At 46.1% G+C, this 20,574-nt stretch overlaps 1 protein-coding gene across 5 annotated transcripts in view; it reads right to left on the bottom strand.

Annotated features, from left to right (window-relative positions):
- Positions 1–20,574, bottom strand: part of CRMP1 (collapsin response mediator protein 1) — a 74,236-nt gene that overhangs the window by 42,410 nt on the left and 11,252 nt on the right. For all 5 annotated transcript variants that reach the window (XM_049108637.1, XM_025437546.3, XM_025437547.3 and 2 more), the window contains exons 2-3: positions 6,550–6,638; positions 1,145–1,329 (exon numbers count right to left, since the gene is read on the bottom strand). In XM_049108637.1, the coding sequence (XP_048964594.1) occupies positions 1,145–1,329; positions 6,550–6,638 (274 nt within the window). The remainder of the gene's footprint in view (positions 1–1,144; positions 1,330–6,549; positions 6,639–20,574) is intronic.

Here is a 20,574-nt window from a genome sequence, read left to right on the forward strand (position 1 = left end):
TCAAGTCCTGCATCAGGCTCATCATGGGGAGCCTGCTTCTCCCTCTGCCTATGTCTCTGCCTCTCTTTGTGTGTCTCTCATTAATAAGTAAATAAAATCTAAAAAAAAATAATAAAATTCAAAACAAAATAAAAATGGAATCCAAGAAAGACTAACTACTTCAAAAAATACAGGAGACTACAAAATGCTGTAGAAAAAGAATCCAGCATCCCAAGAAGCCCCTGTGGTAATGGCTTGTACGTTTGTATACAATGCTTCCTCCCCTCTCCATGTTCACCATGGTTCATGATGGGCAGAGTGCAATCCCAGGGACTTTGGCCTTGGCCATGCACTTGCTTTGGCCAACAGAACTTCAGCGTGTAAGTGAAGACAAAAGGTGGCAAGAGGGGTGGCAAGTTTCTACCAGACCCTTCTTGTACTTCTGCCATCTGCCAGGAGAAGGGCATGGTTGAGCTGATCGTTGGCTCCAGGGTGGGAAGTCCATGGTGCCTGTCCAAACCCAGCCCACATCCTGAAGCCGACTCAATCCAGTCCTGCTCCTAGTCCCGCAGACATTTGACCAAGAAAAACAAGTGATGCTTGAAGTTTGGGGATTGTTCATTATGCAGCATTATCACAGCATTGCAGCATCAAAGCCAACTAGTACAACCACTTCCCCACTGCATAACCTTCAGCAACTTGTCTCAGCCTCTACTTCCCTATCTTTCACCATAACACCTATAGCACTGGTTTCAGAACTTTAACCATGTGCACACCAGGTGCAAGAATTTTTTGATTTATCTCCCTACAACCCATATCATTCTTTCCTTAATACTTTTCTTTAAATGAGCTGTTTCTAAAAATGTAAATGTGAATTTCAATCTCACCCTAAGCAATAATACCCATGATGTGCTAGTTATTTAACTTCAAATGCATTAAAATAATTCAAACTTTCAAATGTCTGTATTGCCTATAAAATTCTCTGTGTACCACCAGTGGCACAGCCTCTATGGGAGGTTGTGGTAAGAATCACATTAATTGGTCCTCTAAGCAAAGTGCCTGGTGTAGCTTGGGCATTATGCTGCTGCTGCTGCTGCTGCTGCTGCTGCCAGCGATGATGAGCCAAAGTCACTGTCCATGTGCCCAAGGCAGGGGTGCAACTCACTGATCATTGTGGTCCCGCCTGCCAGTGCTGCCCTGGTGCCTTGGAAGAAGTCATCAGCAGCAGTCATCCCCTGGGAGGGCTTCTGCAGGTACGTGTTGACATCGATACCTCCAGGAATCACCATCCGCCCATTGGCCTCAATGGTCTTCACTCCACCAGGAACTATTAAGTTCTCTCCTATTTGTCTGGAAACAAACAACAGAAATGGCCTTTGGGTCTTAAAAGACAAACAAGATGGCAGTCAACTGTGTGGCTTCAGTTCCATTAGGTAAACATTTCTGAGCCAGATCCTACGTAGGACACTGGGTAGACAGAGAATGCTCAGGGAGGGCTCCTGGCCTTGTGGGGCTCATGGTAAATAAGGAGGAGAGGCATGCGGGCAGATGATCACAGTGCAGTACAGCTGAGGAGTGGGGGAGAATATGGGGCTGCTTCACCAGTCCAGGAATCTGGGAAGACTTCCAGGGGGAGGTGGTGGCAAAGGGTTCTCAGAATAGCCTGTCATTCCAGAGTAACTCGCATACTTTTGCCAACCACTTGAGGGCAGTGACTATAGGAGACAGAGTCTAAAGTCCCCTTAGCTCTGCAAACTGTGAGAGGTAGTGCTATGGGCTGAAGTGCAACCCTCCCAAACGCTCTATGTTGAAGCCCTAACCCCAAGGACTCAGAATGTGACTGTATTTGAGGATGGGGCCTTTACAGAGACAATTAAGGTAAAATAAGGGTGTTAGGGTGGGCCCCAATCCAATAGGATTGGTGTCTTTATAAGAAGAGAAGACAAGAACACAGACCCGCAAGGAGAGTTGATCATGTGAGGACATGGGGAGAAGACAGCCGTCTACACACCAAGGAGAGAGGCCTCGAAGAAACCAACCCTGCTGACATCCTCATGTCAGACTTTCAGCCTCCAGACCCATGAGAGAATCAATGTCTGTTGCTTAGACTGCCCGGTGTGGGGTGCTCTGTCACGCCAGCCACGCAAGCTAACATAGACAGGCAACCAGGATTCTCCTTTTAGGTCTCCTGAGCACTGAGCTCAGGAAAGCTGCCTAACTTCTCAGTACCCGCGAGAAAAAGCCACTAACATCATAACACCTCCAGAGAGAATCATGCTGGGGATAGCAGACTTTTTCTGAACATGCTGACCATCACATCTTGCCCCACGTGGCGGCGGCTGTGTTTCATCTGTTGGAACCAGAATCAGGAGATATACGGGGGGTGGAGGGGAGGCTCAGCCAGAACCAGGGCAGATACATCAGCCTCCAGGGTCAGTTCCTGATGAAGACCACTAGATCTGAATATGAGCAATTTTTATTTTAAAAAAATATATAGTTGTTCTGAACTCGTCATCTTAGGCAACAATATTCTAAGTCACATAAAAACACCAGTAATGAAGATACAAGACAGTGTTGCTTTGGGAACATAACGTGAAGCCCCAAACAGAACCCACACTCAAGTGGCAGAAGCAGATGCTCCTGGCTCCTCTGGCCCGCTGGGCAGGACTGGTCTAGGCAAGTGGGGTTGGGGTACAGAGGGATCCCCATGGGGCTCTTCCACAGAATCAGGGCATTGCACCCTGTCCTGAAACCGGGAATACATCTAGCAAAAGCCAGGAACCACTACTGTGACCCCTCCCACAACCAAGGTGCTGCTGCCTCTGAGGCCAATGTCCTGCCCTCTATCATTTCCATCTCAATTTGCAGACTCCTGCCTTGCCCCATCCTCCCACTGTCCAGCTCCAAACACACGGAAACATGTCAGGAGCTGAAGGGCGGGGGGTCCAGGGGGAGATGCTCAGAGATCACCCCTGAGCACTGGCTCTTCTAAGCACTTCTCAGATCATCTCATTTAATGCTTCAATTGGCTTTTAAAGACGACAGGCTAATGTTCAAACATTTGATGCCGGCAAAGGCCTGGGCATGACCCAGAGTGGGCACGAGCTGTACACACCAGCACAGCCCTACTTGTGGGTACCTGGGGTCTGACTGGGTGTGTGACTCAGTCACCATGCTGCGGTGCCAACAAGTACTATTGTTCTGAGTCCATTTGAAAGGCCTGACAGTCACCTCTCTTTATAGGAAGTATTCACAGTCTGCAAAAGAGAAAACAGAATTCAAAGAGGTACGGTGACTTGTCCAAGGCCACACAGAAAATCAGTGGTGGTCTGGACTCAAGCCAGGTGCCCCCAGGCCTAATATAGGCTCTGCCCACCAGCCTGAACTATCTTCCTGCTTCCCTTACATAGAAGGAGCAGATTCTTCCCAAACTTGGATTAAACCGGATGGAACCCCCAGCACATCAGGAAGAAGAACCCAAATGGTTCTCAATGGGAGCGTGTGTGGAAAAGGAGCGAGGGAACAGGAGGCTCTGTGAGTTGGCCAGGCACCTCCCTTCCCGCACCCCCAACACCACCCTCGCCCCATTCACACGCGCTCGGTGGCCAACGTCTGAGTCACCAGCGCTTACAAATCGGACAAAATCCTCAATGAATCATAACACAGCTGAAGAGCTTCTAGGAAAACTTGGCAAAATGGCCATAAGAGAAAGAAATTCTTGGGGTTCAAAGTGAAGGAACACAACTGGGCCTCCCCACGCTAGGATGTGCTGCCTGGGGTCAGTGCAGGTGGTCCCCCTCTGGGTCCCAGTCCTCCTGCACCTACTTCCCAGCCAGCCAGGGACTCATGCTCCAAAGGACCATCTGGAGACTCACTCTGCTTAGTGGGGTGACGTGGAGAAACAAGAGAGTCCAATAAAAAGGGGTTTCTGACTAAGAGGAGCTGACAAATCGTGAATCTGTGGACACCGCATATTTCCTGGACATGGCCCGCCACCGTTCCATGACTCTAGGTGTTCACTCATACAGCAAGCACTTAATAAGTGCAGCTTGACCCATGAGCTCTTGTTCCATATATACACATCCTGGACTGCAAGGCTCTTGGGGAGCTAACCTCAGTCTGCTGCGACTGGTAGATAGGTAGTCCCGCAAAAGTGTCAGCATCCTTTACCCCTCCTGCCCCAGAACCCTGAGGCCCACAAACCAGAGTTCATCCCGGAATGGTTGTCTCCTTATCCAAGCAGGGGACTGACCTAGAAACCTCACTCCCCACCACCATCACCTCTGCCTTTCTCCCTCTGGTTCCAGGCTGTACTGTGGCTAAGACCAAGGTCCTGCCACCTGACAGGTCAGGGTTCCTCTGCTACACTTGTGGTCAATACTCCTGGTACGTCTCTGTATCCGGCACTGTGCCAGGCCCCGGGCGGGGAGGCCCTAAGGCAACGTCCCTAGTCAGGGGCAAGAGCAGCATGAGAAGTGCGGGGACTGGCACACAGGCCGGCCAGCAGAGGAAAACTGCCAGCTTGGGGGTCAGGGAAGGCTTCCTGAAGGAGGAGCCACACGAGCTGGACCCACAGGACAAAGAGTGGTTGGGGAAACAGGGGTCAGAATGAGAATGAGCAGAGGGGCAAGGCATTCCAAGCAGAGGATTTATGGATGCAAGGTTCTGGGTGAGAGCTGCTGGGCTAGCTCCGTGGGTACCATGTTTTCAGTGTGGCTGGGAAGAAGTGAGAGGAGGGAATCCACCGGAGGAAGTGAGGCCCGGGCTGCACTTGAAATGGTCGGAGTCTGGGACTGGAGGTGGGGCAGGCAGAGGGAGACAGGGAAGGGCTCCACACTCCCTGAGCTTTTTGATGGGCAGTTGGCAGGCATGGTCTCTCAGTGCTCACAGCCATCTACGGCCCTTCTCTCCCTTCCTCTTCCCTCCCCTCCTCCTCCCCCTCCTCTTCCTCCTCATCAAAGCCTACATGGGCACCAGACGGTCCTGCTAATACACCCCATTCCTGTTTGACCTTCACCTTGCTCACATTCCCCTCTGCCTCTGGGCTGGAGACTGACACAGTCTCTGGCTCCTACTCTCCCAGACTCCAGGGGAAGATGCTGAGCAGCCAGCGAATCCAGGGCACTGGTTATGCGAAAGAGAGTTGAACCTCTCCAACGCCAGCTGGTAAAATGTGGAGGCCACATCAAAGCCACTATGGACTGAGCTGTGCTTCCCCAAACTTCTATGTTGAAGCCCTGACCCCCAGCATCTCGGAATGCAACTGTATTTGGAGATTGGGTTTTTAAAGAAGTGACTAAATTAAAATAAGGCCATTAGGATGGGGCCCCTGATCCAACAGGACTGATGTCCTGTACACATGCGTGCAGAGGGACAACCACGTGAGCACACAGCAAGAGGACGCCCTGCGCAAGCCAAGGAGAGAGATCTTAGAAGTAACTATCTCTGCCAGCACCTTGATCCAGGACTTGCAGCCTCCAGCCTGGGAGAAATACATTTCTATGGTTTCAGTTGCCCAGTCTGGGCTTTTTTAATGCAGTGACCGAGCGGATGAGCACTTGGGATGTTACAGCTAAAGAAGAAGCCAATAGGGACAAAGTGAGTGTCTTTTACTTAAGCGCCATGGCTCTGTCCTAACATTCTTCCTTTCTCTCCTGGCTCCCAACACCTAATCCAAAAATTGTGAGCAGGTAGAAGAAAGAGCTGTGAATTCAGTTCTACATACTAGGTGGACATCTGCGCCTGTCCCTAGCTGACAACATGCAGCAGCTGTTTTATCTCCCTGGCCCTCCACTTCCTGCAACAGAGCAGGGGCTGGCCGTGCGCATGTCACTGCCTCCTGTGCATCTGATGGCCTGCATGAGGCTGGCAGGGCAGGGGCACTCCAGAACCACTGTCCCCCTCCCCAGCTATAGTTTGGACCTCCCTGAATCTCTCCATCCCTGATGTTATTTTTAAAGATTTTATTTCTTTGAGAGAGAGAGAGAGGGAGAGAGAGAGACCAGGAGAGCACAAGCATTGGAGAGGGAGAAGCAGGCTGCCCATCCAGGAGGGAGCCTGATGCGGAGCTCAATCCTAGGACCCTGGGATCGTGACCTGAGCCAACGGTGGCCGCTGAACCGACTGAGCCACCCAGGCGCCCCTCCATCCCTAATATTCACAGCACAGTCATCCTGGGACAGAACTCTTAAGGGTCTGGCAGCCTAGGAAGACTGGCTTCTTTTTTTTTGTTTTCAAGTTTTATTTATTATTTGAGAGAGACAGAGAGAGTGAGCAGATGGAGACTCCTTGATGAGTGGGGAGCCCAATGTGGGGCTGGATTCCAGTTCCCCGAGATGGTGACCTGAGCTAAAATGAAGAGTTGGACACTCAACCGACTGAGCCACCCAGGTGCCACGAGACTAGCTTCTTAATAGGCATGTTCTGGGGAAGTCTGGCAGGTTCAAGTCAGTGGAACATGTGACTCTTGATCTCAAGGTTGTAAGTCTGAGCCCCATATTGGGTGTAGAGATTACTTTAAAATTAAAATCTTTAAAAAGAAGAAAAAAAGGTGTGTTTTGGTCAACCCACTTTATAAGTCCATCTTCCAGGTAGACGTCAGCATAGAAGGACTGGTCATCATTGATGATTCGTCCGCCTTTGATGAGGAGTCGGTCACTCTGAAAAGCCAAGCAAAGTATTTAAGTGTCACTGGGGAAAAGCCAAATTTTTTTTAAACTTTTAATATAAAAATATCCAAATATATTCAAAAGTAAAGAAATGGCATAAAAAAGCCCACTCGGGTCCAGACTCAAAAATCTTCAATACCCAGCCATTCACATTGCACCCATCCTACTCCCCCCACCAACACTTCTGTTTTGTTTTTGCTGAGGTATTTTAAAATAAATCCCAAACACTGTTCCCCATACACATCACTTCAGTGTATATCTCCAACCATTAAGGGGTTTTTAAATAAATGTAACCACAACTCATCATCTCAATGGACCCAATTAATAGTAAATCCTTCATACGAGTTAATAATCAGACTATGTTCAATTTTGTTTGGTTTTACAGTGGGCGGGTCGATGGGGAATCCATCCTTGGTCTCCACTCCGCAACTGGCTCTCTGCAGTTTGCTGGGATCTCTACCAGCCTTCCTCCCTCTCTGATCCCATTCATTTGTTGAAGAAACTAGGCCATTCATAGAACAGGAGTTTATTAAGGAATTATTATTTGTAACAAACCTTAATTTAGAGACATTTTAAAAGTTAGCAGAAAGACTATAGGGTAAACGCAACTCCCCCAGAACAACCTCCAGGCAAAATGCTGAGGTTTCTCTCCACCTTTTTCTGCTTTCCTTGATTCCCTGTGGTTATGATCACTGTGCACATATCCATCCACTCCTCTGTGCCCCCATCACATGCTGCCTCACTGCCTCGGCTCCCAGCCCAAGGCCAGGCCCTGATGAGCCAGGAGGAACCAGGGACAGAGTGGAAGGTGCTCTCCTGGAGCTGATGGAGGGAGTGGCAGAGGCTTACCAAGCCATAGGCTTACAGGGTTACCAGAGGAGAAGGGGAGGGTGCCCGTCATGGGAGCAAAGTAAAGGCCTGCCGCCCTTACTGGGGGCCAGGCAAAGCCAGCTCACACCTAGAAAATAACTTGAGATGAGTTGTTCCAAACAAGTGGCGGGGAAGAAGGCCAGGGAAGGTGAACATTCAGTGTCTTCTGGACAGAGAGAACTGGTAGCCAGGGCCCAGAGGCAGCAAAAAAAACAGCAAATTCTAGGAGCCAAAAAGAACACAACTTTTTTGCCTTGTACCATAAGGGTGCTCCCAAGTTATGACATGTTCTCCATGAGCATCAGTAAGTGGCTATAAAATATTCCATCTTACAGATACACAATAAGTTGTTTAATTATCCCTCTACTGTTAGACACCAAGTTACTTTCCATTTTTCACAATGGTACTTATTGCTGCAATGAACATCTCCGTACACAAGGCTTTTCCCTCGGCTTGAATTGTTAGGCTAATTCTCAGAAGCCTAATAACTGGGTCAAACTGTATGAACCTCGTTTATGGCCCTTGATAAATTTGACCAGATAGCTTCCCAAAAGTATTGCTCCAATTGCCATGTATAAGTCAGCAAGCATCCTTGGTTATCATGAATATTTGTTAATTTGCATTTCTTGGAGGCTGAAAATTGTTTTTCCCTGTGTTTATTTATACTTTACTGTCTCCTAGCTGGAGATGCAGTGATGAATAAAACACAGCCTCTTCCTTAAGCCCCAGCTGTTGGGTAGGGAAAGAGACAGTAAACAGACAATAACAATTCAGGGTAGCCACTTCCAAGGGAGTGTCTTCCATGGGTTTCCCTGAAAGTAGAACCTGAGACAAGGACTGAAGGCAGATAGTGTATATGGGAATCAACTGCACAAACCAGAGTGAAGAAGGAGGGAGAGGCAGGCAGCCAGGCAGGCAGGCATGCAAATCCCATACAGAGTGCTCACTAAGGTTAACTGAGGCTTGATCCCACCAGGATCCTCTGAGGAAACGCACCCCAGAGCCCCCACAATGGTCCATGGGATCAGCCATGAGAGGAAGGCAGAGGATACTGTACAAGCCTAGAAAAGAAGCGTCGACCCAAACGAAAGAATCAGGGAAAGCTTGCTGAGCAGAAACAGGGCATGCAGCTTGCTCAGGACCCTCTGTTGGCGTCATGCATCAGCACCGTATTTCCTTCAGAGTGAAAGCCAAGGTCAGTGAGACCCTATGTTATTTGGAATCCCACTACCAAGGAAAAGTTCACTCTCTCATTTGCTTCAGGTCTCTATTCAGCATCACTTAACTCAGATCCCCTCCCACCCCCACTGGCTGCCCTGTCTAGAATACTGTACGCCTCTGTCCTACCAGCAAACCCGACACCTCTAGCCACTTTGTTTCACAGTACTGACTACAGTACATCCCACACACTATATATTCAAGTTTGTCTAAAAGGTGACTTGCCCACTGACATCAGAGTTATGGTACTCCCCCCACTGACTGCGTCGGACATGACTCACAGGGGATACCAGCATACACATCGATGTGGATAATGGTGCCAATTGCAATTATGCCCTGCAACTGTCCTTACAAGACTGTAAGCTTCATGGAGGTAAAGATTTCATCTATTTTCTTCAGTGCTATATCTCCAATATTTGGACACAGCCTGGCTGGCTGGATGGATGGATGGACAAATGGATGGATGGATGGATGGATGGATGGATGAACAGACAGAGGGATGGATGGATGCATACATGAATGCATGGAAGAATGAACAGACAGGTGGATCTCTGAACTGATTCTTGACGGATGAATAGCTTAAGATGCAGAGCAAAGTTATCACAGCTATGAGACAAGAAACTATAAGCCATGAATCAAGGAAGACAAGTATGAACCAGCACATTCTGCTCCCCAGCAGAAGGTCTCTTGCTTCAAGCTTAACCACTCCCAGGCTCTACAACCTGCCTCTTAGCCCTAAGATAGAAGCCCTGCACAATTTGCCATTCCCAGGGAGGATACTCCAGGACCAAGGGAAAGAAGAGGTGCGGGCTCTATATATCCAAAGCAGAGACAAGCTGGTTCACAGGTTTTCCTGGGCACCAAGAAGCAAGAAAATGTGAGTCATCAGCAGCTGTTGGTGCACAGCTTCCAGAACACGGCCTCCCTCAGGCAGCTGTCTGCCCTGTCACATTTAATAGAGGGTTTTTCAGGCTCAGCTTGAAAGGTGGTATTTAATGTACTGAGTACCAGAAGATCAGCCCCACCCTGCTCTTCCTAGAATCAGATGGTGCAGCCTGTGTTCAAATCCACCTCCTCCCCAACTACCAGCAGACAGCGTGTGTAGCTACTGCAAGGGGTCCTTTCTGGTGTTCTCAGGGGCAAGTATATTTCTAAAACAGCATGTCAATAATAAGGCAAGGCTAATGTGACTTTTTCCTTTTCTCCTTAAAATTAGCAGTGCCTTTGCCTTTTAACTGGCATTTTCAGAATCACGTTCTCTGGAACTCTAGCTCAGAGGTTTAAGTAGATAATACTCCCAAAGGGGATTCCCACGTGTAGGGAGTTTAGAAAATTCTGGATTAAGCAGAAAAGATTATCTATATAACAGGAATTCCCAGGTCCTTCATTTTATGGATATGTAATGTGAATATGCAAGAGGGGAATTGAATTTCCATCTTTTCCAAACACTGATCCTTTTTAGTATGGAAAATTTGACAAGGATACTTTGCCCAGACAACCCCTTTAGAATTGCACTTTATGAGAGTTATGCCCTGCAGACCTGTTGGCACGGAGTGGCTCTTATGGAATGATAGGTCTGATCTGACCTCATACAGAAATGGGGTGGCCTCCTATGTTCACATAACTAACAGGGGTGTAGGGTAGACCCAAGGTTCCCTAACTTTCTGCCTAGCATTGGCTCCATCAAACATCCTTCTATCACATCTTAAAACATTTCCACATTCTAGAGTCCATGAACACCCATGATCAGATGCAATTTAGAAAGAACCAGAGGTCTGTGACCCAAGGACCTAGCGTTCCAGGGCTCCCTTTCTTCATGCAGGAAATCTGTGTAAGATCTCACACCAAGAAGAGTGAATTTGATGGTCTATAATTTTTAAGAATTTAACAAAGTAAAAATCACACATTTAAAAGAAAATTAATGATACCCTGCTTCTCACAAGTAGCAGATATGAATAATGACAAGCTCTATATAACAACTACTGTTTAAACACTTGGAAGAAAATGAAATATCTAATCAAAAATTCAACAAAAGTCTAACTGCAGGTTATGCCAGAGACTGCCACTCATTCTGTGGTAATAGCGGTGATCTAAAGTGTATTATGCTCCGCATGGCTCATATCCTTGGATCAGTGATACATAAGAACAGAATGCCCAGACTCAGATACAAGTTCCAATCTCTACCCGCTTATTCTCTATGTGATTTAACCTCTTCTAGATTTAGTTTCTCCATCTGCAAATGGGGACAAATGTTCCTGCCTCATAAGGCTGTTGAGAGAAGTGCAAGGAGCATATATACATCAAGCGCTTAGCACAGGCCTGGCACATGTAAATACTCAGTGGAGTTATGCATTGTTCATTCTTTGCTATCTTCTATAGCAGGAACTGCACTCAATAAATATTTAAGGAAGGAATGTGTGTAGCTAAAAGAAATAGTGTATACCTTTAAGGATTTCTCAGGCCAGTGGGGGAGACTGGGAAGGGCTGAGGCAGAGAGAAGAGCAGAGATTGGGGGAGGAGCACAGAGCACCCCTACACACACACCTTCCAGATCTTTCCAGGGGGAGAAATGCTTATCTGAGCTGGAAAAATGAGTAGGAATTAGCCACATGGCAAAAGAAAAAAGGCACTACAGAAAGAGGCAGCTGGTGTGCTTGGGGATCTGTATGTGGTTTTATATGGCTGAATTATGACCTCAGAGTGGGGATCTGGAGAGGTATGCAGGTGCCAGCTCATGGGAACTCTAACACCATGTGTGGAAGGGAGTCCAGGCTTGTCACCATGATAATGAAAGGGCTTTCATCAGATAAGAATTCCAACATACAAAAGCTTCTGAGCCAAGACATCAAACACAATACTAGGCAGATGTATAAAACAGGAAACTGATAATATTTATATTTTCTTCAGAGCTGGTGTTTCTCAATAAGATCGAGAACCAGACAATTTTGCAAAATATAGCAAGGGCCTTAAAGCCGTTCATGACCTTTGATCTAAAAACTTATAGCTAGCAATCTGTCCTCAGGAAAAAAAAAATCCCCAAACAAGGCTACAGAATATGCACAAAGGTGTGATCCAGTATTAATTACAATCATATAACTACACCACTAATGAAGCATCATTCATCAACTAAAATATTTCTCAGAAATTTTTAAGGACAGATGGAAGTTCTGGAAAATAAAATATTAGGTGAAAAAGCAAAATACCAAACTCTCTATATGATAGTAATTTCAGGGAGGGGGTGGATAGTACATCCTTCTGGTAGTAACTGACTCCTCCCAGCAGAGACTGTGGGGAGCCCCCATATCTCACTGCCCCTTGAACACCCCTTTGCCATAACACTGAGCACAGTCAAGATCATTGTTCACGTGTCCATCTCCTGCAGGGCTGGACATCCTTTTGTGGCCAGTAGTGCCTGGGGTAAGTCATCTCTAGATCCCAAGGAACCAGTCAGGGATGTTCAGTAAATGTGTACTGAAAGCAGCAGGAGAGGGAATGACATACAGGAGGCAAGGAGAAGGGAAGGAAAAAGAAAAGAATGTTTTAAAAAAAGGGAGGAAGGGAGAAGGAGAAGATAGGAGTAGGAAATAAAGATGGAGAGAAATGGACAAGAGGAAAGAATGGAAGGGAGGAAGCAGAGGTGGGGAGAGAGACAGGGAACAGGAGAAAAGAGCAGATGGACACATCAGAAATCTTTTTTCCTGCCTTTAAAAATTCTCTGAAAGCCTAAGCCTGCTGCCTGCAGAAGAGAAGCTGACTTAATGCAAAGCCAGCACAACATGGATGATGCTAAAAGCTCCTCAGGAGGGGCCCACCTAAACCTTGGTTCTGGACAATAATTACGCCCCTACCAAAGGTCCTGTGAGTCAGAGGAGAAGCCCAGGGAAGGCTTGTATGCAAACCCACTATCATCTTCCATCCAGCCCCAACTGGGAGAGAGCTGGTGTTGGCAGGACGCCTTCAACCTCTTCACAAACACTAAGTACTATGTTGAGTGCTGCTTACAAAAATTAGCCCTTAAAGCTTCAGACATCCTTATCCATATAGCAGCAGAGTAAACAACAGTCAGCCTCTGCTCAGAGGGGAGGTCTGGGTCAGTGAAATTTTTGCATCATTGTCTATCCCTGAGTGAAGCATTAAGCCTCCCTGCATTCTGCATTCTCCCTCCTGGTTGGTGGGAATAATATCTGTCGTCTCCACCGTGAAGTCAGGAGGATGGAAAACCCATTAAGAACTAGGGGGATTTGGAAGAAAAGAGAGGTGCAGTTCTAATCAAATCAACACTTACCCAAAAATCACTAGTTTAGTAACCCTGACTATCTGGAAAACAGCGGAAAACCAAAGCTGTTATTACAGTGACAGGGAAAGACAGTGCCTATGTCATCAAGGAGGGGACATTTGAGCTGGGTTCTGTAATATGAGAAGTTCAAGAAGCCAAAGAAAGGGGAAGAAGTGGTGCATTCTAGCAAAATAAATAGTATAAACATACATGGTGATTTCAAAGTTCCAGGTTTTAGGCATCAAATAAGGAATGGAGAGTGGAAGTGGTGTGCTGTCCGTGGTCCTGAAACATCACAGAGCATTAGGACAGCAAGGTTTCTCCAAACCCCGGGATGCTAAAGATCCCTCTCCCTCATCGAGCTTTGTAGTTTTACTGCGCTTCTTTCCTGGCTCACTGTTATTCTGTAATCTTTACATTTTGTAATCTTTACATTCCTAGAGAACAAAAACAGAGGACCTATGTTTCACAATGTATGTAAATTGGTTACCTTAGTACTAAGGCTTAGTACCACCCTTTCTATACTTTAATTCCTCCACTCCAGGAAGTTGGAGGGTGGTCCCTCTCCTTTAATGCTTCACTAATGCACAATCCTTCACTAATATTCTAAATCAGAGTAACTAAATGACCAGTCACTCCTGGGAAGGAAAATGAAGAATACCTTCCTCCAAAGGGTTAGCATGGAAATGAGTCTCAAAAAGATCAGGGAATCCTCATTTTGATGTGCTTGACCATGCATCGAACTGCACTCTCTTAAGACAAAAGAAATGTCAAGGTAAATTTTGAAAGTTACCAGTCCTTCAGACTCTACAAACCACTAATATTGAAGCTTATGTCTACAACTCAAACATTCAACAGGACAGGTAGGCATGCCTCATTCATGCATGTACAATTTATAACATGGCACCTGAGCCTAAATGATCCTCAAAATCCACTGGGACTTCCTGCTAAAATTCCAATCCATGTACTTTTGTCAAGATTTTCACTTAACCCCAATGTAGCTAGGGCCAAGAATTTATGTTACTAACAAACATTTCCAGATAATCTTGATGTAGACCCTATGTGGTGGGTTGTGCTATCTGTTTTACAATTCTTCCTGCTGCCCCACTCTTGCCATGCTCCAATGTAGGTGCAGTGCTCTCCTGCCCCACCAGCTGAGGGGACACCCGTATGACTTGCTTTGACCAACAGAATTAGAGTGAATGTGAGCACACCAGTCTGAGCACAAGCTTTAAGAAGCAGGTGGGACTCAACTCGATCTTGACAGTCCACTCTCCACCTTGAAAACTACGTGACCCAAGATGAAGCCTCCTTCATTCTGAGTCTCAGAAAGAGGTGACATGAGGAGAACACATGAAGAAGCCTGAAGACAAATCTAGCTGAGCTCTGCTAAGCCTCTGCCACCCACAGACCTATAAGCAATAAATAAGTATTTGGGGCTATAAGTCAGAATTACAAGGTTGTTTGTGATGTGGCATTAGTGTATCAAAGTGAACTGATAACACCATTAAGATTCTGTGTTGAGAGCCATCTGAGGGATTTCCTAGCTCAAATACTTCAGAATTCCATGACTCAGTTCCTACCTTTAATAACCAGAATCCCCTTCCTCCCAGGCTCCCCTTGTAGATCTCCCATTCGACCTCCCTGCAGCAGCAAGTACTGCCATACCGTGCAGCTGTACATCCTATTTATTCACAGAAAACCAGCACATTTGCCTTTGCTTTTGCCTCAGGGGACAGCCTGTCAACCTGCAGCCCTCTGCCACACTTTCCAGGAAGGCAGCCCTGGAAGTGGCAACAGGCCTGAGACCAATCTAATTAACACACATTTGTTCTCCCCTCGCATGGGCAGAGAGCACAGCAGCATCTTCCTCCTTCATGAATTAGAAATACCAGTAGTCCCCATGGATTACACAGCTTCTCTGGAAGCTCAGCCCCGTTTCCATGACAACTGCAGTTTTAACAGTAAGACCTCAGGTCCCACGATACCAGCAGACATTCAGGAAATAATCCCCTGTGGACAAAACATCTGGGTTTAAAATAACACAGCTGTATGATGACCCCAGGAGTGGACAGGGGCTTCGGGCTGCCCATAGGAGGATGACGCTAGCTACATCTGTTTCTATGTTGAAACCCATTTCCGTGCTGCCTTGTATCTGCTTTTTACCTCATACAAAGCAATCTGAACAGAAATCCTTTATCTTTAAGGAAATCACATTCCTAAGTGCATACTAAGTATTGTTTCTGTATTACATGGGTTTTCATTTTTAATTAAGTCACCTGAAGAAGTGGATAGGATTGGGGTGCCTGAGTGGCTCAGTTGGTTGAGTGTTTGACCCTTGATCATGGTTCAGGTCATGATCTCCGGGCCCTTTGCTGGATATGGAGCCAGCTTAAGATTGTCTCTCTCCCTCTCCTTCTGTGGCCCCCCACCACCCACCCACACTCTCTCTTTCTCAAAAAAAAAAAGGTAAATAAAATAGAAATAAAAAAAGAAGTGGGTATGAATGCTACAAGCAAGGAAGCTCAGAGAAGTGAAGTAATCTCTCGAGGTTACACAGCCAGGAGTTGGTGCTGCCAGATTTGAACCTAGTTCTTCCCAGTACCTACAAAATGACAGCCGCATTGCTCCCAAGTGGTTATCCTGTGTTCTCTTCACTATACCTGGTTAACATGTCTGAGCCTTAGTTCCCACCTCTACAAAATGGGAACAAGCAAGAACCAACCACATATACCCATTTAGCTATTTATTAAGCACAAACCTGATGCCATATGCTCACCTGCCCTCCTGATAGGATTGGCCATTGTGGCCAGAAGGGAGTAAGGCAGATTAAAGGGCTCTAAAAGTTGTTAAGAGCTCTCTGGTGGGTAGATGTTAAATGCAGAGTCTCCTGTAAGCCAGATGCTTTCACGCCCATTATCTCATTTGACAAAGAGGCAGAGTGGCCTGCTGGGTGCCAAGCAGACTGCCTGAGCTCTGACCTGGCCCACCCTTACAAAGCCTGTGCCCCAGGCAAGTTCTCCTCAGCCTGTGTCACTTTCCCACCAGTAATGCAGAGAGCTCTTTTGAAAGACAAATGAATTAACACGTGGACAAGCACTTAGACCTGTGCCTGTTTTTGGTTTTGGTTTTAAACCTTTGCAACATGGAGAGTTAGATCTCATGGAGATGTTCAGTTTTATCTTTGACTCTTCTCTAAATTCTCACTTCAGACCCAACCCTTTCCTTGATCTTGTTGTATCTGGCCCAGAAAGTCCTTACATGCACCTGCTAATTCCACCTCCCACTGCACCTGTCCCAATTCAGCCCTCGCCACCTGTCTCCCTACTGCCTGTCTCGTTCCCTCCACATGACAGCCAGTGACCTTTCTGAAACACAAATGCAACCATGTCACGCCTCCCCTTTAAACCTTTCATCAGCCTGTCCTCATGCACAGGACAAAGGACACACTCCTGGGTAATTTCTTGTCTGACCCCTCCCATCCCCCAGCCTTGTGTTCCCACATTCTGCTACTCACCACACACTGGCTCCCTAATTGCAACTTCACACCCCCATACCTTCCTATGACCTTCCTGCCAAACCTGCTCTACACACTGATTTCCAACTCACCCTGTGAGCCCAGTGTCCTAACCTCAGGAACATGTGGTCACCCCTTGCAGTTCCCACAACATGAGGCACACACTGCATGGTTAGTATTGCTTCATGATGTTTCATCTTCCAGTTCATTTTTGTCTATTTCTCCCATGAGACTGTGAGATCCTTCACAGAGACTACAGCTTATTCCTACACTGCTTCTTGGCTGAGTGACCTGGGACAAGATACTTAACCTCTCTGCTTCCATCTCCTCATCTGTAAACAATTAATCAAAGTACCAACTCACAGGATTACTAAAGATAATGTGTAAAAGCCCTCTGTACATTTCATATGCTGAATGTATATCTATGTAGTCCAATATTTTATGCCAAATGTCCTATGTCCAAGCATTGAGGAAGCAGGAAAAAGTTTCCATTGCTTTCAATATCTTCTCAAAGATGTCTATTACCCTAAAAAGTTTTTAAGCCAGTTTGAAAAGTGCCCAATGATTAAAGTTCTATTTTGAATCTATGTTGTTCTGCATGCCCGGAAATAAAGGACAGCAAAAGAGAAAAGAAGAAAATGAAAGGAAGAACAAGAAACGAAAAATCCTAACATTACACCTGTAAGGTGTGCTCCATGACAAATAGAGCACTGGGGCCATTCTGGGAAAGAGAGGGTCTTGGGTAATGAGAAATGCCTGAGAAATCCCTTCTGAAGCCTCCAAGAATGTCCATGTGGAAGAAAAGGAGACCTTTGAAAACTCTGGGGACAAGTAGAGCAAGAGACAGACTGTCAGTCCACACACACAAGAGGTTTCCAACAACACGCAAGAATAAAGCAAGCTGGGATCCCTGGGTGGCGCAGCGGTTTGGCGCCTGCCTTTGGCCCAGGGCACGATCCTGGAGACCCGGGATTGAGTCCCACATCGGGCTCCCTGCATGGAGCCTGCTTCTCCCTCTGCCTATGTCTCTGCCTCTCTCTCTCTGTGTGTGTGACTATCATAAATAAATAAATTAATTAATTCATTAAAAAAAAAGAATAAAGCAAGCTGCTGAATAAAGTAGTGATCTCCCTGTCATTAGAGGTATGCAAGGAGAATTTGAATTCCTACAGTAGAGATGGGGGTGTCAGGGAGAAGCAACAGACGCTACTTCCTGCTTTCTTAACTATACAAACACTGAACATTTTACGTAACTTAGAAGGTTCCTTTTGACTTTAAGGTTGTATAAATCAAATATTTGCTGAGATATTATTAGGACTTCAGCCCTAAGGGTTATGGTATGGTACAAAATACAGGGCAGCATAATTTGGGAACAGGTACAAAATCTAAAACAGCTATCTATTTGTTCTATACGGTTCTGTATCAGACCCACTGAGGCATGGAACTGACCCCAAGTCATTATTCAGTCAAGGCCTAGGGGATATGTGTGCTATAATGCTCCAACTAATACAGATGGCCCTTATTGTAAAATCTTGCTTTTCAGTGGGAAATGCAATGAATCCCATTAAAGGATCAGCTCTGTTCTCTCCCTGCTGACAAAGTACCACTTGGGAGGCCCTTTGTTTTTTTGAGCTCCAAAAACTCTTCACGCCTCCCTCATCATCTTCTGGATGGTAACTACCTAAATACTAAATACACAGATAGGATATTTGTTAAGGAAAGTCAAATGCAGGAGTGGCTAAAACCTCACTCAGCAAAGCTACACCGTTTGCAACCTGGTTTCATTCATCTGCCCACGCAGTATGAAGCCTCTCCGTGAGTCACCAGTGTGCAAGTGCACTCCTGAGATGCCAAAGAGAATGAGATGCTGTTCCAGCCTTCCAGGGTTTAATCAAATAGACAAACCAAAGTCACTGACATGGGAGTGTTCACACTCCCCAGCCCCTGGGGGGAAGATCCTCCATGGAGAATGGGCACAGCTTATACAAGAGCAAAGGGCCAGAGAGGGTAAGCCTGGTCAGGGAGAATGTTCCAGGTGCCCGGCACAGGCCCAAGGAAGTGAGGAGCAGCAGCTTCATATGTCCACAGCCATCACTTTCTTCCTTTTACTTGCTTGCTTTAGTTTTGTAGACCAGTGTTTCTATGAAACACCCTGGATCCCACTCCTCCTAAAGCCACCAACACCAATTCAGAGTTGTCTTTTCTCAGAGCAAAGTTAGGATTTCATCATTGCATCTCTCCAGGGTAAGGGATCTCAACCTGTGTTCAGAACACATGTTCAAGCAGTATAAAAAACTGCACCGTTCTTAAAGTAATTAAAGACCTACACACAACACTAAGACAGCATTCATTCACATGCCATCCCTACTAGGGCGTGACTGCTTATCTCAGGAGGGCTTCAATGGCTCCCCTGCTTACACTTCAGCACCAGGGAACTGTCCACTGCCCTGACCGTGTCCTTTTATATGCTCAAGGGCAAAGTCCTCTTGATGCTTTCTTCCAAGGGCAGGAACCTCCTTTGATTCACAGACACACACAAATTAGACTCATTCAATACCTCCCTGCTTGTTGTGAGTGCCTAGGATTCCACTTGATACATGTTACTAGGACAATTTGTAGATTTGGTTGCAAAAAAATATAAACTTTAAATGCTGATCAAAATTTAGCAGCACATCTGCAGAGGATTTTTTTTAATACACCAGTCTGCTCACAGCACATGGGCTGAGAACCACTGATTGCTTGAATATCTCACATTTCATATCTTCTACTAGTGCTTCCTAATCTCTGTATCTGGCCCTTGGCTCTCAACCCCCACCCCTGTACCAATCTGGAGTTCCAACTGCCCACTGAGACAGCTCAGCTTGGTGCTCATTCCCAACTTAATTCAACCTATGAACCAGTGCAAGCCTTTTATTCCAAACTCACCTCATACACTTCCTGAATACCTCATCTTAGCCCTAACAGGTATTAGTAACTCTTACATGGCATAATTTTTTTTCATAACTTTCACACTTAATCTTCACATCTCCTTAAGAAAGTTCATCATCAGGCTTCTTTCCATTGATTTAGGTCTGGATCCTGTGACTTGCTTTGGCCATGTGACTATAAGCCATAATTGAGCACAAGTTCTTAAAGGCATTTCAGGTTGCTACCAATCTCTTGTGCCTCCCTCTTCTACTCCTTCTGCCTGAGTCTCAAAGTGAAGAAATACAAAGAACAGACCCATTGTTCACCAGCACTGAGGGGTAAAGCTACAGCCAATCCAAAGCCCTCATATAGCGTGAACAAGAATTCAATGTGTTGAAAACCAGACTTGGTGGTTGTTTGCTACAGAACAAAGCTGACTAATATGTCTTCCCACAATAAGAATAATAGTAACTAACCTATAGAGGATATACCATGTGCAGGCACTAGTCTAAGCATCTTACACACAGTACGTTATTTAATTCTCAATAAAAAAAAATCCTATGCAATATTATTAATCCCATTTTACAAAGGAAAATTGGTGCATAGACAGAATAAGACACAGCTAGTCAGTGGAACAGCTAGAACCCAAACCCAAATTATCTGGTTTCAGAATCCACACTCTTACATGCTGCCTTTATCATACCAGCCTCCTAGCTCACAAACTTCCAGTGGCTTCCTATTGCCCACCCAAAATAAACTCAGAGGGTCCTAAACTTGGAATTAATCACCTACTCCAACTCTATAAAGAAAAGGAATCCAGGGGCACCTGGGTGGCTTAGCTGGTTAGCATCTGAATCTAAAATTTTTCTTTTTTTTTTTTTGAATCTCAGTTTCGGTTCAGGTCATGATCTCAGGAGGGTCATGAGGTTGAGCCCCATGCTGGACTCCGTTCTCAAGGCAGTCTGCTCCTCCCCCTGCTTGTGCATGCTCTCTTTCTCTCTCTCTCTGTGCTCTCTCCCCCTCCCCTCAAATAAATACAATCTTTTTTTTTTTTTTAATTTTTTTTTTATTATTTATTTATGATAGGCACACAGTGAGAGAGAGAGGCAGAGACACAGGCAGAGGGAGAAGCAGGCTCC

Source organism: Canis lupus, chromosome 3 (assembly GCF_003254725.2).
Source record: "Canis lupus dingo isolate Sandy chromosome 3, ASM325472v2, whole genome shotgun sequence".
In the NCBI taxonomy this organism is placed as follows: domain Eukaryota; kingdom Metazoa; phylum Chordata; class Mammalia; order Carnivora; family Canidae; genus Canis; species Canis lupus.